The sequence below is a fragment of the Lissotriton vulgaris genome, chromosome 9 (genome assembly GCF_964263255.1).
Source record: "Lissotriton vulgaris chromosome 9, aLisVul1.2, whole genome shotgun sequence".
Classification (NCBI taxonomy): domain Eukaryota; kingdom Metazoa; phylum Chordata; class Amphibia; order Caudata; family Salamandridae; genus Lissotriton; species Lissotriton vulgaris.
Genome location: NC_141697.1, coordinates 325,180,448 through 325,199,467, shown reverse-complemented (window position 1 = coordinate 325,199,467; position 19,020 = coordinate 325,180,448). Strand labels below are relative to the sequence as shown.

General features: G+C 47.2%; 1 protein-coding gene across 1 annotated transcript in view; it reads left to right on the top strand.

The window, feature by feature from the left end:
* Positions 1-19,020, top strand: part of EML5 (EMAP like 5) — a 1,453,541-nt gene that overhangs the window by 1,414,906 nt on the left and 19,615 nt on the right. Inside the window, exon 41 of the mRNA XM_086936634.1 lies at positions 8,620-8,720. Within this exon, the coding sequence (XP_086792760.1) occupies positions 8,620-8,720 (101 nt within the window). The remainder of the gene's footprint in view (positions 1-8,619; positions 8,721-19,020) is intronic.

The following is a 19,020-nucleotide window of genomic DNA, read 5'->3' as shown; positions in this document are numbered from 1 at the left end:
TTCTTCGCCTCAGTTGTGTCTTTCCCTTCCTTGGGTATCACTATTATATTTGCCTCAGCCATTGAGGGTGTCATGTGTCCGCTCTGGGCGCATGCTGTGAATACCTCCTTCATTGTGGGTTTGAGTATGTTCAGGTACTGCTTATAGAAGCCAGCTGTGAAACCGTCTGGCCCCGGTGCCTTGTTATCTTTGAGGCTTTGCGTGGCTCTCTCTATCTCATCCCCCGTTATGGACATTTCCAGGATGTCTCGTTCTTGGTCCGACAGTGTGGGTGTGGTTATGTTCGATAGTAACTCTTTTCCCCCATCATCATGCAGTGTATCATCTTTGGTGTACAGTCCCTCGTAGAAGTCCCTGAAGACTTCTAGGATGTCTTTGTTCGAGGTCTGGGATATGCCGTGTTTGTCTTTGATGGCTCCTATCGTGTGGTGTTTCTGCTTCCCTCTCAGGTAAGATGCTAGGTTTTTGCCCGCTTTGTTTGCGGTACAAAGATTAATAGATTTATATTTATTGATCCAAATGCCCGCCCTCTCGCTCAGTATTCTGTTCAGTTCATACTTTAATTTAGTCAGGTTTGTGAGTGTGTTCTTGTCCTCTATTCTGGCTATGTGGCTGTTCTCAAGTTTTTTAATTTCTTTCTCTAGGTCTGCAATTCTCTTATTCCTGTCTTTGTTCATCCTGCCCTTGACTGTCATGACTGTTCCCCGGATGGTGGCCTTCAGGGCGTCCCATAGGACTTCCCTGTTTGTGTTTGGTTTGTCGTTCAATAGTAGGTATTCTTTTATCGCCTCCTCTATCTTGGCTTTCGCTGGGGCGTGTTGGAGCAGACTGTCATCGAATCGCCATCTGCGGGTCGGCTCGTCGTTGTGCTTGCCCGATAGTGTTAGGCTTATGTGTGAGTGGTCCGATACAGTTCTGGGTCCTATTTCTGTGTGGTCTATGAGGTGGGTATGTGTTTCTGACATTAGGATGTAATCTATTCGGCTATATGAGTTGTGTGGGTTGGAGTAGAATGTGTACTCCCTGGCATCTGGGTTGCTTATGCGCCAAGGGTCTCTTAGTCTTAGTTTGGAGCAGAGATTCTTAAGGATGTGGGGATTGCTTGTTGATTGGCTTGGTCTGTATGGGTGCTTATCAATTGCTGGGTCCAGGACTTGGTTCATATCCCCTGCAACGATCAGCAGATCTCCTAGCGGTAGTGAGTACAGTTGTGCACCCACCCCCTCCCAAAATGATCTGTCGTCACTGTTGGGTCCATATATGTTAGCTACATGGAATGTCTCCCCCGCTCTTCTGAGTGTCGTTATAAGCATTCTCCCTTGCGTGTCTGCTTGAGTGTCTACAACTTCTATTTTGGAGTGTTTGCTTACAATTGTTACTACCCCATTCTTCTTATTCTGTGCTGGTGAGCCCTGCACCTCACCTATCCAATTGGCCCCTATGCGGCTGATGTCTTCTGCTTGTAATCTCGTTTCTTGGAGCACATATATGTCGCTCTTAAGTTTCCTAAGGTGTTCGAGCACTTTCCTCCTTTTCACCGGGCTATTCAGACCCTTGACGTTTAGGAACACTATTTTAATGTCAGACGCTATGCTACTCTGGTTGCTGTTTGTCATTTAAACTGCTCTGTTTTCCGCATTTGCAGTGGCCTTTCTCTGCGTCTTTTCGGTCTCTGGGTTGTGTGTGGGACCATCCCCCTTCTCCTGCGTGTACTGCTCCCCCATGTGAGTGTAAAGAGAAAGATAAAGTATAGAGAAGACAGATGATAGTAAGTAGGCCCATGTATGTGCTCCCCGCTCCCCCCCGGTTCCTTCGCTCCCTCTCCCCTGCCCGTCCCTCCCGCCCCCCCCCCTTACTTGCTGAGTGGGTGTGCGACGACAAAGTTCCTTCGCTCCGCGTCTTTTCCCTGAGGTAGAGTTGGTTTTCTTCCTTGGTGTAGCTTGATATGAGGTGAAAATGGGACCAAGGACAGAGCAAGGCACCATACTCTGCTTCCGCTTGATTGTCTCGTTCAGATAGTGCCATGGTTGACCTTGGGTTTGTTGTACTCGCTGCCGGCTGCTAGCTGCTGGAAGACCTTGATCCATAGTCCTGGATCTGCAGTCGGGTTCTTCGTTCTAATTATAGTACTTTTTATTTCCCGTCTTGGGTTTAATGAGGTAGATATGTTTCCTTGTGCCATTTGGTGGTTTTGTTCCTTTTCTTTTTCCTTTGGCGTATATAGTGTTCCCTTATTCAGAGTGTGCGTTCTCATCCGGTGAGGCGCTTCTTTTCGCCGCTCCTGGGCTTCTGTTATCCTCCATCTCTTCCACGGGTGGGCCTTGCAGGTATCTCCTTAGTTCCTCCGGGCATTCAAAAATCATTGTTTTCCACTTGTCTGTTACTTTGAATCTGGCAGGGCCGACGAAGCTGAAGGTGGCGCCTCTTCTGCGTAGTGTCTCTCTGAGGGCCAGGAATCCTTTTCTTGACTCTACCGTTGGTTTGGAGTAGTCTTGGGTTAATACAATCTTGCTCCCTTCCCATCTCAGGTTCTGGTTTTTTCTAGCAAAGGCGAAGATGGCGTCTGTTTGGCTTAGTCTAAGCGGGTTGCATATTATTGCCCTCGGCCCCTTGCCTGCTGTTGGCTTTCCTGCTGGTATTCTGTATGCCTTTTGCACCTCGAACCTTCTGTCAAATGTGATGCCGGTGAGTTTGGGGATCATCTCCTCTAGCATTGCTGCGCATGATCCCGCTTTGTCTTCTGTCCCCTCCGGCACTCCCAGGATCCTTACGTTGCCTCTTCTTGCTCTGTCATCCTTCTCTGCTAGCTGTTTTTGCATGGCTTTCGTGACTTTCTGCAGATCGGCTATGGCTTTGGTGTTATCCCTTGTTTCGTCTTCCACTGTGCTTATTCTGCCTTCTGTCACTTCAATTCTTGTATTTGTTTTGTGGAGGTCCGCTCTTATAGCCGCCATCTCGAGCTGCATGTTCTCCACCTTGAGTTTTGTATCTTTCCCCACTTCGATCCCTTCGTTTACTCTCCGCAGGATCGTTTCTAGGGTGACCGTCTCGCTCTTGTTGTTTTTCAGAGGCGATCCTTGGTTGTCTATCTTCGGCTTTTTTTGATCTCCAACTGCTTTCCCCTCATTGCCTGCCATTGTTACAATGCTCCTCCTTGATAGGATGCTGCCTAGCCTCCCTTCCGCTAGGGTCGTCTTGGGTAGGTCTGTCGCCTTTGACGTTGTCACCGAAATGCCTTGCAGTCTATATCTGCTAGGCTCCCGGATGTGCCTCGTTCTGGTCTTTGCCTTAAGACCTGCCAGCGTGTGCCTTGTCTCGTTCGCGTTCTGTCCTGCTGCTTTGCCTTCCGGGCGCTGGGGCTGCTTACTTGCGTCTGGCGCTCAGGAGGGTAGGCTGGTGGTTGTGTTTGTTATTATCTGGTCCTGCCCGTTGTCTCTAATGTGTGTTGCGCACTTGCTCTGTGTGCCTTTAGGGGTCTTGGCCCTGCCCTTGTTGTGACGTTATCTTCGGCCTCCCACTGACCCCTCTGACCTCTTCTCGGCTTAGGCTTGCGTTGCGTGTACTCTTTTAGGCTTCTCGCCCTTTGCTTTGCTTCGTGTGCTCCTTGGCGTACTCTTTGGCGTGCAACTGGGCTCCCCCTCTTTCCCCCGCCCGGCTCCGCTTGCTGCAGCTGCCTGCGTCCTGACCTGCTGACTGCTGCTTTGCAGTGTTTGCTGTGTGGCTGCGTGCCCTTCGTTGGGTGTTCAGGCCTCACTGTGAACACCCCTCCTCTTGGTGCAGTTTGCACAGTGCTCGCGCTGTTTCTTTTTTATCTTTATTTTGTTTTGATTTTTTTTCCCCTCTCCGTTGTTGCTTTTCTTTGCTCTGCGCCACCTCGCTCGCTCGCTCGCACTGCCGGCAATTCTACTCGCTCGCACTGCCGGCAATTATACTCCCACCTCCGCGCCACCTCCACGCCACTTGATCTGGCGTCTACCGTGCTCTGCGCCGCCTCCGCGCCACTTGATCTGGCGTCTACCGTGCTCTCCTCAGCTGCTCCGCATCTCGGGAGGGCTGGCGCGCGACCTGCCGATCCGCTTCCCCTTCAGTTTCCCTGCTCGTGCAGGATCTTCCGGCGCTGGTCGGTGACACTCTTCCGCTTCCGGTCCGGGTCTTCCGCCTGGGGTTGGGGTTGGAGAAGACTTCCGGTAATGGCGCCTTCACTCCTGTCGCTTCCGGTGCCGGTGACGGTGTCGATGCCGATCCTCCCGATAAGCACACCACTTCGTTCCACTGGAGGGGTTGCTGGTCTGGCGGGCTTACCTCGCTGCGTGTATGCCTTATTAGTACGGAGGCGGGGATGTTTGCCGTGGCGCTTCTGCAGTGAGTGCTCTCGACCACAAAATGCTTGCTGTACCTCTCCGTTTTAGCCTTTCCGTGGGTACGGTGTTCTTTCTTTTATTCGCTCCTCTCTGCTTGCTTCAAAGTCGGTCTGCTGCACAGTAGCTGCTTTGCTGTTGTCTCAGCAAGCTCAGGGCGCCATCTTGAGTTCTTGTTGTTGTAGCTCTCGGCAAAGTTCTAGAGCTGCTCTCTCAGCGCTGAGGCTGTTTTCCTTGCTTCTGGTCGGCTTTCCTGCTGCTAGGAGTTTTCCCCTGCTTGTTTCTCTGCTTTGTTGTTGGAATTGGCTGGTTTGGCGTGTTGGTTTCCCCTCAGGGATGCGGAGCTGACGGACCTAGACGACCGTCCACATTGCCGTCTTTTCCTCATTCTTTCAGTTCTTTACAGCCACCTTCTCCTGCTTTTTTGCCTTCAGTGACATGGGCCACCTGGCATTTGAAAGGCACTCCATTTTACAAGACAGTTTTGTTGTAAAAATACCAGAGATGCTGGCTGAGGTGACCTCTTGTAATACACTAGAATATGTTTGGTAATTAGGTTAGGGTACATACGAGGTCATATACATTCGGTATTACAGTGATGAGGATGATTTGAGGAAACAGCCCTAGGGTTAACAGGCACAGCATGTCAGTAAGAAAAGACAGGGACAGGATGTTATCTATTTTAACGTCAAGTACATGTTTTAAAAAGAATGATTTAACTACATGAGTGTGGATTAGAGCTGGACTTGCAATGGCAGTGGCAGCCCTTTGGTTCCTCCTGCCACGGCCCATGGGCCGCCACCCCAGCAGTGCATGATCTCAGGTCAGATTCTGTATAAATGGGTTTTCTTTTCGTCAGGTGTTGTTCATGTGTGTGTCCGTCTCTAGGCAGGGCCAGGCCAGCTGCAATGTTCCGAGCCATCAGGCAGGATATGTGTGCTGCTCCCTTTGGTGGTGCTATGCTGCTTGACTCTTAGGGGCGTAACTGGGTTGAAGGTTGGAGTCAGCAAGTCTGCTTAAAATATGTTTTTCAGCACAAGCCCCAACTTGGAACATGTGCTAAAAAATATATTTTAGGCAGACAACAGGACTTTCTAGTGTTTTTTATTGTATTTATTTTTTTACACAAGTGAGTCCTTTTGTTTTGTTTTCCACTGGTGTTGTTGCCACTGGCACTTGCCACTTAGGCTAATGTGTAAATTTCTAGGAGCCCTCTGTGCGTTCCCTTGACGCTGGCTCAGTTGGTTCGTGACCTCTATATTTTTTTTAATTGTCCGGATTTCAGTCCGGATTTCACAAGAAAGGAGTTTGCACTGTTAAATGCGCAAACTTGTGTGTTCAGTAGATGGTTCACTTCTAAAAGATGCAATCGGGCCACAGTGACGGTATGGTAGCTGCAGTTCCCAGTGTTCAATCTGACAGAAGTTTTAGAAAGAGACTTGCTGTTTCCTAATACCCAATTCTTGTGTTCTATGATGTTTCGTTTTTAATGTCTAAGGAACAGATTATCCAGCTGAATAGTATTCGTGTTTTTTGGCCTCAGAAAGCTGAAAAGGCTGGGTCTGCCTTGCATCAAATCCAATCTGTAACAAATTAGCTGCACAGAGTTTTCCACAGAAGGCACAGTGTAAGGCAAATTACATCACCAATCCTCTGATGACATCACAGAGTTGATCTCTGATCCCAGCCCAAGCCCTTCAACAGCCTCCTAGTCCTACTTGCTCCTAAGGGCCCAGGGACAGCAAGGGCAAGATGTGGAAGTTAGAACTGCTACCTCACACGGTGTGAACGTGTGTCGCACTATTGGCTCCCTTCGCATGGTCACCCTGGGAAGAGCTGTTATCATAGTGCTAGACAAGGTGAGCTGGAAACCCTTGCACAGAGCAGCCTTCCAGCTTGTGTGTGGAGGCTTTGCATTGCTGATGTCCATAAAGGGGGTTGCAAGCAGCCTCCCTAGGAAATTAGTGGTAGCCTCTGAAGCTTTTGCTAGAGTTTTAGAGGAGAGAGAGGTGTGGCTCTCAGCCTACTCCCTAGCCATACCTTTCCTTGTTTATGCCCCCTCCTCCTCCACTCTCATATAGTAAAAAGTTTTAAAAGTCGTCAGGTATGGGGCACTTCACACACTAATAAGCCCTTTAAAACCCTCCTTAGTTTCTATTTCTGCTCCTGCCTTTTTCATTACACCTGGTGCAGGGGTAGAAACCAACAAGGGTAGTGCCACACCACGAGTACCCAAGGGTAAGCCAGTGGTGGGAGCTGCTACTCCTGGCCAGTTACCACCCCTAAGTTTCATTCTTACCAGCCAGAGTATCTAAGATAAGGTACTTATATTACTTCACCTAAAAATGTATGGTGGAGATCAGCATTTACTATATAACCAGCAATGTGTTTTGTACGAAAATACCAAGCTCATAACAGCAAATCCCCCAGTGGCTGCCATGCAGCAAATGAACTCGAGTTCTGAATAGTGTTTAATTACCACCACTAGATTTAAGATTTAATAATACTGTGCTTACAGAGTTAATTGGCATAAATCTTAATTAAGTGACTTGAGCCTTAAGCATATGTTCTGCATGTAAATTTCATGAAGTTACTTGGTTGGCTTATCTGCCAAAAATGCAATTGAAGATGTGAAAGGAGATGTATTATAAACAGTTAAGGCTCTCTGTTAAAATAAAGGCAGGAAGGCGTGGAATTGCAAGTGAACATTGTCAGAGCCTTTCTCGCACAGCCTTTGGGTACTAAGGCATTGTAGCTCACAGAGCATAGAAGAAAAACAACTGGGAGTCAGACGAGGAACAAATTGTGCTGCAGTGACAAGGCACCGTGACTTAAGAAGGATGGGTGGTTCTGGAGAACAATGGCACGTGGATATGATTTTTAAAACATGGCACATGGTTTAAAAGACTTAATATTCAAGCTGAGAATGTTGCCAATTTTGTACATATTCTTTCCGGCTGCCAATTTAAAGTTGTATGGAGAAGGCAGCTTTACATTAACCATCAAAAACACTACATCTATTATTACAAAGGGGAGTAAGTCAGGTTTATGTATGGTTCAAGTAAGAGGGTAGAACTGAAGAATGTCTATGGGTATATATGACTGGGTGGGTAACCTGATGTTCTTTAAGGTCATCATCTACTATTTACTGTGCTTTGAAAGTTGATACAATTTGAATATGTAATGAAAAATGTGCTGTAAAATTCACTATTTTGGTCTGTCGTTTTCCAAAATTTTTTTGGAGGGTTAACCCCCCCCAAATCCTCCTAGTAGCATTCGGCCTCGCTCGCTCGCTAGTGCCGGACGGGGGCTGGTCTGGCAAAATTTGCCAGGACTGCTTTCAGCTCCCAGTCCGGCCCTGGACTTCTCCTCAAGTCTGCGTTAAAAAAGTAACACAAACTCCACCACAAGTCTTTGAAAATCTGGACCATAGAGTTTTGAAAATCAGCTTCTGCCTCGTTGAAAGTGGGTTTTCACAAGGTATATCATTTACAATATTTGCATATGTTTTTGACTAGCGGTCACACTTCACTAATCTAAACTGAGTCAAATTGTGTGGACTTGGGATGGTTTAAAACAGGAGTCCAGACTTTTATTTTTGTTTTAAATACGTTTTATGTATGCAGTCATTTTTAGGATTCTCTAAAACACGTTTCAAGAATTTGTGGTCAGGGGGAGGGCCCGACATTAAAAGCGTTTAGCTTTGGCTCGCTTGTGTACAGTGGCAGATTTAAAATTGCATTATGCAAAAGGGGGACAAAAAGACATTGTGGCACCTAACCACCATAGCCATCATGTTGTGGGAGGTAACTAAAGAATGTGGGGAAATTCCACACACACTTTACCAGCCCAGTACCAAGGTATAAGGAGAGGTGACGTTTGTACTACCCAACATGGTTATGTGGGTGGGTTGCAGATGGGCCCTTCCTACATATGTTCCTTAGTGTGAAGGCTAATTAACAAAATGGCTGTGTCCCTTAACCCCTTGGCTTGCTACGGACTATGGAAAACATGTGTGTTCTCCCTTTCTTAGCTCTCCAGAAATGGAACAGAAGCTCCTACTCCTGCACAACCGCATAATCAGCATGGAGGCACAGTAAAAATGTGGGCCGGTCCTCCACTGCCCGGGGCTTAGGGTCTACAAGGCTATGGGATGAGGCTTGCATTCTGCATGAAATAGGATTCTTTTGTGTTTGCTTTGAATATTGTACAGCGCTCTTGATGTCAGTAGCTCAGTGCTCCTTTTGTTGTTCTCCTACAGGCAAAGCATAAGCGATTTTTAGGACACTCGGCCCACCTGACAAATATACGATTTACCAGTGGGGATCGCTATGTTGTGAGCGCTGGAGGCGATGACTGCAGGTATGCCATCTTTGGACACTTGAAAATGCATTTTGGAGAACAGCAGAGGTGTACTAAGACAGGGTGCACCTTTTTTGTGAATTCCACCATCCTACATCAACCATACATCACCCATTATTTTGCCCACATAGAAGTATGACTGTCATGAACACAATTTGCTATTTTGCGAAACAACTATTGACCAGCAACTATGTGATATTATCAGGGGGATTCATTCTAACATAACAGCATCAAATGTAGCATACAGTTTACTTAAGAATGTCCACGACTATATGAATTCTGTTGACATTTTAAAATGTATACCCTCATTACAAGTGATGGGATTTCATCCGGAGTGATAACTCGGGGTGGAATTCCAGCTACCCCAATACTGAGTGTCTTCGAGATGGAAATTGTCAGGTCAGCAAACTACAGATGTGATCATTCAAGGTTTGCGACTCTGGAGCTATATTTGTTGGCACAGGTTCGAGGCAGCTAGCAGGAGCATGACCCAACCCCTATCCACCTGCTGCAGCAACCCGGGGGAGGGGGGTGGGAGGACAGACACGTGATAGCGAGACAGAAGAAATGCTCCATAATCACTAAGACTTGGAACGTTTCTGCTCTCTCCTTGAGTTGACGCACTGTGTGCTGCTCAACGCCTTCACAGACAGGCTACCTGGGTTACGGGCAGGATTGTTTTTGTGCAGGAAGGGACACCTTCCTGCACAAAAGCAATCCTTAGGGGCATATTTTTCTTTCTATGAGTGCTGCAGAATGCAGCACACCTGGGAAGAGGACGTAGTGAGAAGAAATATTTGTATTTCTCCTCATTACGTATCCGTTGAGTAGGCGCACAATTTTGGAGCGAACCTAGGTTTAAAAGTCTTTGTAAATATAGGTGTGCTTCACAACACATGGTTGGATGCATCGGAATGCCCGTGCTCCACCCATGTAACCCCTACCCAGCGCAAATTCAGGCAGTGCTATTCTCTTCATTGCGTTACTTTGTATTTACCAAACCATGCAAAACAGTTTTGAGTGGCTTGGTAAATGTAAAAAATGATTTTGCCCCCCAAAAGGGACGCAGCCCGGACACAAAATTATATGGGCCTTTGTTGCTACACCTGCATCATGTTTTGGATGCGGCACAGAGTCACCGACCCGCCATGAAGAGCACTGGCTATGCACCACAAAGAGGTGACGCACAGTGAGTGTGCCCCCTATAAAGGGAGCAAAAGGGGTACCACTGACCCTCCCTGACCTCAAACTACGGTGGTGCAGTTACTCACTGCAGGGCCGGACTGGCTAGCGGGTAGCTTGGAATACTGCTGAGCTGGGGACTGATTTAGTTCATGGAGACCTGCGCATGCTAAACAAAATTAGTTTTGCTTTAATTATTTCGAAGCACACGCCGGTCTCCATGAACGAAATCAGCCCCCACCACAGTGAAATCTGCCCCCAGCTCGGCAGCATTCAAAACTGCCCGGTAGTCAGTCCGGCCCTGACTCGCTGCACCTGCCTGCAGGGGATATCTGTCCCCCTTGAAAGTGCAGACTCTGTGCTCCCTGTACTGAAAAAGACAGATCGGCTACTTCAAACGACCGGTCCACCTTTGACTAATTCATTCCCCTCATGGCAGTATGAATTTGTGGCTGCCCTGCGAGGAGTGCTTTATGTGTAATAAAGTCAAATGTCCCTGCTTTCCCCTCGTGTACTCAGTTAAAGGTGTGCCACGACGCAATCAGGGAAAGTGTATCCTTTGTGTAATATGGCCCTTGACTGATATTTGCTCCACACTCTTATACTGACAGGTAATAGAAAGCCATATGCTATGCTTATATCGGAAGTACTCAAAATTACATCAGTGATTTTCAGATCTAAGCACAGATGTTTTAGAAAGACTTATGGGGCATTTAAAGCATGGCAGAACTGTGCAGTCACCAGAAAACTGCAAGTGCTCCATTCTGCCAAACTAGTGGTTCACCTGCCTCCTTTACAGATGGGGGAGTATAGGGTCTCCAACAGTAAAGATTCATCTGGCTCTGGCATTGGAAACCTTTTCCCTCACAGTTCATCTTTCACAGAACTGTAAGGTCACAGAGACGATAGCCCCACCACAATTAGGGTAGGGCGAACAACACTCATTTTACCTACCGCTGTCTAGCAAGACATGGTCTCAGCCAAGAAAATAACATGGTGATCCGCATGCACAGAGAAAGCTACCTTTGGGTTTACATTGTAATTATTTTTATTCAAGAAGGACAGGTTCACACTTTGACAGTTTGTTCTTAGAGAACAATACAGTTTGCTGAGCTGTAGCATCATAAATAGAGCCTATTCAGGAAAGAATGAGCACCTACATTAAAGCTGCCACACAGGTACCGAGGCTACCAGGCAGGTGGCTATCTTTAAATATAGCAGGTGGTCCTGTAGGGAGTACCAGCCAAGTTAAGTGTAAGGCGCTCAGTTACAGAAGGTCAGGACTATTGTGGTAATGCCACAATTCTACTAACTGCATTACTAGAATTGTGACCCTGCTTCAAATTTAGAAATAAAAGGAGTGTTTCTTTTTAACGCTTTTAAGGTGCAGAGCTAGCACCAGCTTTTTGTTGGTGCTAACAGGCACAGATTTTCTGTGCAGTGAGGGGGTAATGCTCTGGTTACTTACTGGTAATCTTCATTACCCTTAGTCAATCTCATTCTCGTCACAGTCATTACTAATTAGGTGGTTGTCGCCTCATGAAAGAAACAAAGCAGGAAGATCCTAAAATGCTAGTGTCACCCATCTTGAGTGCCACAAAGAGGGATGGCACTCCAGGCTACTCCTTTGTATACCCAAGCCCAGTCAAAGGGCTGAATGGAGTTTAGGTGGGTGTAATGTAATAACTGGACAACGACGAGATGGATTAAGAGTAACTCGGGCATTACCCCTACAACCCTCGTCCTTGTCCCAGTAATTTCTAATGAGGTATACCAAAGCTGAAGTACTTTGACCAACAGAATAAAGAAGCTACAATAAACTAAGGAATCCTAACCATGCAAATCACCAAGTTGGATGCATATAAAGAGGCCAAAATCAAGTACACATTTCAAATTATCATAATGCAGAATTCAATAACCCCGTGTCCAGACTCAGTTTTAAATCTGAGACAGTATTTAGATGATACTGTCTAACATAGGTATGTTCCCACAACCACGTATCTCGTGAATAGATAATCTCTGCATTTCTGCCTAAGAAGCAGCCACTATTTTTGTGGATCTTCCCTGAACTGGAAGGATTCCCAAAATGACCTGTTCTGCTAGCAGAATTTGTTGACTTAATGTATCTGCTCAAAGTCATAGTTGTCGCCTTGTTACGCTTTCCAGATTGACCAAACGTCACAAATAAGTGATCAGTCTTCAGGAGTGTTGAACCGGTCAGCATAAATTAAAAGAGCTCCTTTAACATACAATGCTCTGAACAACTGTACTTTAGCATTAGAAGGAGAAGGCTAGAAGGAAGAAAGAATTATCTCCTGAGATCTATATACGACACAGTTAACCTTCAGAATAAAGGTAGGATCAGGTTTTAAAATTACACCATCTTCTATAAACTTGATAAGAGGAGAAGCACATTTTAAGGCACCTAATCCACCAATCCTACGAACCATAGTTAGAACAAGACTATACAAGTGTTCAAAAATGTAAACCTGCATAGCCCTTAGTACTGAAGAAAGATTACTGCGTGGGTGACAGAAGTTTTTAAAGGTCTAATCACTGCAAAGCTCTTGAACAGTCTAAATATCAGAGAATTCACTTCTGAATTAGATCCTGAAAATGCCCTTAAGGCCTGGATTAGAAACCATTGAGACCTCAAAGTACAAAGAGAAAGATTAAGATAAACCCATCCATGCAAATTTATAACACCGTAGAAAATTCATACAATGAAGCAGGAACATTGTCAGAGGAACACCATGTACCAAAGAACTTCGTGTAAAGTACCCCAAATTATTTGCAAATTCTCCCAAAAGTGATTTTGAAAAGTGTGAGATCCTGTGATGAAGAACACTTCCTGCTTATCAAGTCCACAATCAAGCTGTCGACTCCTTTGATGTGGGGAGCTACCGAGAATGGGATACCAGAACACTTCTTACAATATATATATATATATGTATATATATATATATATATATATATATATATATATATATATATATATATATATATATATATATATATATATATATATATATATATATATATATATAGCCTAAAGAGGCTAAAAATGGCCAGATTTCATTCAGGTTTCATTTTAAAATGAATCCAATCACATAGGAATATATCATTAAAAAGATTACCATAGAAAATATTTTACAAATCTTTATTAAAAGGATAGGGAATATGAGATATTGTTAGCCAATAGGTTGCCATAGAAAGATACGTAGAGAAAACTAGCATTGTGTCTTTAAGAACCTCACAGTACCATCTGTATCCAATCATGTCTCACAGGTGACAGATCAGTTAATTTTCCGGCTCCCACAGTTAGGATCCTGGAGCACTGAGCTCTGCCTTTAAGGCAATTTTACTTATAAAATCTTTTCCAAAACGTTTCCATTTAAATATCTTTTGACATTTTCCGCACCTAGAGGGTATAGAACCTTTTTCCTGACATAAAAGACCTTTATTGTCTGTTAAGAACGCCTTCAATTTTTGAAGTGCAGTTCCTGTGGGACGGAAATTGCTCCGACAGACCCTCATGCTATCTGTTTGCCTGCCGGAGTGCCATAGTCATGAGACTTGTGGTTATTACCAGAAATTCTCCAGCCGTACTCTGAAAGGCAGAGAGAAAATCAGACATCATGGTCTTCAACAGAGAGGAATCGCGGTTTCATCAAGAGGTCTTGGGGAAGGTCACTCTTCTTCCAATGAGCCCTCCTCTTACTCCAAGGACTACCAAGGAGGAAGATCTCAGGAAAGACACCTTCATCAAAAAGGAGAGGTTACCGATTGATGTTGAGAGGCATGGTGTTGAGGATGGAGCAGTTACTGGTGTGCTCACTGTCGAGAGGTATGAAATCGATGACACCGTCAAAAGTGGTTGCAAGCCACCACTCGACATCAAAACACCCTCAGTGTTCACCATCGAGACTTAAATTGGTGTCAAGATCACAGTAGGAAAGTAGGATCTTCTTTCATGGTTACCCCCACTTTTTGCTGGAGTCAGTATGTTTTTGACTAGTCTGACTGGGATCCTGCTAACCAGGACCCCAGTCACTGTGCTTCCTACCTAAATTTGTCATGGTAAGTACTTCTGTAACTCCACAATTCGCTACTGGTGTACCTCTGTAAGTCCCTAGTATATGGTACCAAGGTACCCAGGGCATAGGTACACCAGGGGTCTGCCATGGGCTGCAGCATGTATTGGGCCACTCAAACTTGACAACAGGTCTGCCATTGCAAACTGTGTAAACTGGTGCTAGCACCACCTATGACAGATATGTTTCCTTATCTGAGGTCACTCCTGAAAGCAGGGTAATGGGTTATAAGTGTGAGTGTTCCCCTGCATGAACCGGACACCTCTACAAACCCTTGATTTGATTCTCCAGCCTTTGTAAGTGCGGTCTGCCATTTTGATACATATAGTGGCCATGCATCATTACACAATGGCTAACTATATAGTGGCTCTGCCGAACCTGGGCATGTTTGTTATCAAACATGTTAGAATCATACCTCAGCACTGTTACCGTGTTGGAGGCAGGCACGCAATGCCCATAGGGCTCAAAGGGCTTCAGACCCCCACCCCCATTGTGTGTGTCAGCCCGGTATGAGACAGCTTCCCGGGCACACACACAGTTTTTGAGCTTATTGAAGCCGCATCTGAGTACTTCACAGGTAAAAGACCATTTACATGTTAACGAGGCTTTGTTGTTTTTCTTGTTTTTTTCTCCCCTTCATCTCCACTCTGCCTATTGCTGAAAGAATTAGCCCCCTCCCTCCCCCCCCCCGAAATTTTTAGAAGCCCCCCCTCGAAATTTGGCTCTAGTTGCCCCTCTGGCTGGAGGTATGATTACATGCATTGGGGGGCTCCTCTGGGAAGCCCCCAGTTCTCCCGTTAACAGCCTTTCAGGGTCTGCTAGCAAGCTAGTGCTGCTGCCGGCCACAGACCCGATTCTGCCCTCCTGCTGCCAAACTGAGCTAAGTGGGCTTCTAAAGGCTCAGAAACACAGGTGGTGGTTCTGCAACTCACTCAAGAGCTGACCTGTCCTCTCAGCAAGTTTGAAGCGAGCATCCCTTGTTGGAACCACTGGAATCAAACCCCTGTGCACTGCATCGATTTGCTGTTGCCAAGGCTTGTTGGCTTTGCACTCCAAAGATCTTCGGTAAGTATGGGCGGAAAATTCGTTCCGCTCGCGGAGTTTGCTCAGGAAGCACTTACAACCCTGTAAGTGCTTCCTGAGCGGCACCTCGTTGCCTACTTGCAACTATTCTCTGACCCTGCTCTGACCCTCGAAGCAGGGTCAGAGAATAGTTACAAGTAGACAACGAGGCTCCGTGAACAGGAAGCACTTACAGATGTAGATAAAGCAGGTGCCCGAGTTGAAGGTCAAATTCAGTAACTCCTTAATCAGCCCCAGAAAATTGTGCGCTTTGTCGAGGCTGCGCAGGTGTGCTTTATCCCCATATCTACAGTCGAAAATTAGCTATGATGCTTGATGGAGGCCTTTGCATCCTTGACTTTCACAAGTGCAATCCCAATGCAGTTCCTGTAACCAGGAGCTTCTTTTTCCCCATCTGCTGCTCTGATCGGTGCCTGACCTTTTATACACACAAGAGGCATGTGAACTCGCAAAGAAGCCCCCCCCCCATTTGCTGCCCTCCACACACACCGTCTTCCCGCCCTTTACCCACTATGATTGACAGCTCACTCGAGGGACCCGGGGCCCTTCGGCGCGATGGCAAAGTTATCAGCCCCAAAAAATCGTGCGCTTTGTCGAGGCTGGGCAGGTGTGCTTTCTCCCCATATCTATAGTCGAAAATTGGTTATGATGCTTGATGGAGGCCTTTGCATCCTTGACTTTCACGAGTGCAATCCCCATGCAGTTCCTGTGACCAGAAGCTTCTTTCTCCCCATCTGCTGCTCTGATCGGTGCTTGACCTTTTATACACACAAGAGGCATGTGAACTCGCAAAGAAGCCTCCCCACACACTAGCGGTGTGCACAGTCTTCCGCCCTTTACCCACTATGATGGACAGCTCACTCGAGGGACCCCGGCGCCCTTCAGCGTGATGGCAAAGTTATTCAGCCCCAAAAAATCGTGCGCTTTGTCGAGGCTGGGCAGGTGTGCTTTCTCCCCATATCTACTGTCGAAAATTAGCTATGATGCTTGATGGAGGCCTTTGCATCCTTGACTTTCACGAGTGCAATCCCTGTGCAGTTCCTGTAACCAATAGCTTCTTTCTCCTCATCTGCTGCTCTGATCTGTGCCTAACCTTTTATACACACAAGAGGCATGTGAACTCGCAAAGAAGCCCCCCCGTCTGCCCCCCCACACACACTAGCGGTGTGCACTGTCTTCCCGCCCTTTACACACTATGATGAACAGCTCACTCGAGGGACCCCGGCGCCCTTCGGTGCGATGGCAAAGTTACACACACATGGTCACTGAAGGCAACTCTTCTGGCCCTACGCAGCTGTAGTGCAGGAAAAGCACTATACATTTACCCAACAAGGTAGCACTTACTGATTAGCCAGTAGAAAGTACTCCAGTTAAGTATGGTGCAAAATCGCAAAAACATCCGCGATTTCACGGGGAATTTCGCCCATACTTAATCTTTGGGCTAAAAGAAGCTACAGCCTCCAGCAGTTCTTCCTTCCAAGATCTTAGTCTTCATTGCATCCTCTGCACCGTGGGCCTTCATCTTTGGTGAGCTGCTCAAGGTCCTCTTGAGAATTCTGTGCCTCTGGCCTGTGGTTCCTCTTGAGGGTCTTCTCTTGCTTCAGTGGGCTTCCATGCATGCTTGCTCTTCTACACTTGGTGAGTCCGTTGGACAGTGCTGACCCCAACGTTGCTCCTTCATTGTTTACCATGTCTGTTGCTGCTGTCAAGGCTTGTTGATGCTCCCACCTGACACCGACCTCCTGGTTCTCAACATCTGACATGGGGCAGCTTGTGCACGGCTCCTGGCCTCCCTCAGTGTTGCCTGGTCCTCACAGCTGCAGCAACAAGATCACTGTCATCACTCCTACATCTCCCATCATCTGTGGGCATTGCTCTTCTGTGCCTCCTGGTCCCCTCCGAGTGGCATAGAATCTGTCCCCACTGCTTGCAGGTTCTTCTCTTCCAGAATCCACCGTTGGATTCCAGAGGACTTTTGCAGAGTCTTCGCCAGCGGCATTTTTACTGAAGTCCTCCTTTGTGGTCTACAGCGGTTTCTGACATCACTTCGCACCTATGCACACTGCTTCCCTGTTGTAGGTATCCTGGAGTATTCACGGGTGAGGTGACTCTCCACCCTTATGTCTCCCATGGGGTTTCTTCAGGGCCCACAAGGGTTCTTCTTCTTCAAAACTGTAACAGCAATTTTACCGTTGACTTCTATTAAGTTCGCTGCTGTATTTCCACTCTACACACCCTCTGTGAGGTTCCTGGGTACCTAACTTGGGTGTTTCCTTGTGTCCCCAGCTCCTCTGAGTCTCCTGGTCCAAGTCCCCACTTCGGTCGTAGTTCACATTCCACTTTTTCTTAGTATATGGTTTGATCTCCCCCTTGAGACCACTGTGTATTGTGCTTACTTACCTCTTGCAATTGAAGTATTGTAGTGTATTTGTGTTGATATCTCTGAGATGTGCTGAGGATAGACACTGCACCGGACCTCGAAGTTCGCGTCCCGCCGACTGCCGTTTCGCTGTGACCTTTGGCGGCAGCAGCCACTTACAGCGACCTGCAGCAACTCTCGGCGGTGGATTTGTGGTGAGCGAGAGAGCGTGCAACAGGGGCAGGGAAAGCGGGTGAGAACTGTTGTCTCGCGGTCCCTGTTCCTGGTTCCTGGACCCAAGCTTGGGAATTTGCCACCGTTATTTTGCTGATCCTAGTCCTCGGCCCCTGCCCCAGCCCCTGTCAGATCTGCCTCACGCGGGGCTTGGGGGGCAAGCGGGGCCGGGTGGGCCGTCCAGCTGCTGCCAAGTGCGGCTGAGTTTTGCCTCTCCCCCCCCACCTCCCCCCCATACCTGGAGTGCCCCTGAGTGCCCTAATCTGGTCCTCCTGCCGTGCGCCGCTGGAGAACAGGAGCAGCACAATTGTCCGGGCAGGCAGGGCTGTGGGCGAAGGGTGGGGCAGCAAGCCCAGGCATTAGTGTGCCGCAGCGTGCAGACAGTAGTGTGCTGCAGAGAGAAGGGACCAGCTAATCACAGCAGAGGAGGAAGAGGGAAACAGACCGCTTACTGGGGTGCACCGGCAAATAGCTCACTGGCTTCAGTGGCGGTGGCCTGCAGTGGTCAGCTGCACTTTTCTATCTCCTGCTGGTCGGCGCAGCACTTTCTTTCCCTTGCTTTCCCTATTTACCCCCCTCAGTGAAGACAAACGTCATCGCTGTAGAGCTGAGGATCTTGCTCACAGCCCGTGCTTCTCCACCGTCTCCCTCGTAAGCCTGCTGGGCTAGAGACTGCGGAGGTGGAGTGAATGAGAGACGTTTTTAGAAATCGTTGTGTAGAACCCTGACAAGAAAACTAAAACTAAAAAAAAAAAAAAAACTCCCAAATCGGAATCAATAATCACAACTTAGCCACCTGCCAACGGATGATGAGATCAGGCAGAGTCAGGCGTACACCGAAGCAGCCTCAAAAAACTCTAAAGGCGAAGAAATCTCCTAACGTCGATCAGGGGAACGCGAAACAAAATAAAACGGTATCCAATAGCCCTACGCGAACAAAAAAGGAACATCAACAGCTCCACAAAGCCCACTAATCTCCCTAAATCGCAACTATGAACAAGAACAAAAAGCAGGGAGGGGGAGAGAAACCAGGGATAAACAAGGCTTTCTTTTTCTTGAAACACCCAGGGCTATCCTCCTCACGACTCCATGAGCCTTGCCAGGCCTGCCCACTCCTTTAACTCCTGAGAAAGCAGTCTACAACAAAGGTCTAATTACCACATCAAGTGCATTAACCCCCCAGCCATCCCGGGGTCCAATAGCCCCTGTTGCAAACCAAATCACTTCAAACCGCCAAAGTCCACACCAAGATGAAATAACCGCAATCAACCAACAGCAGAAGGAAACTGGCGAGAGAATCCATTGCAGAGCTACCTCCCCGGAAATGCTGAGCATAGGAGAAATCTCT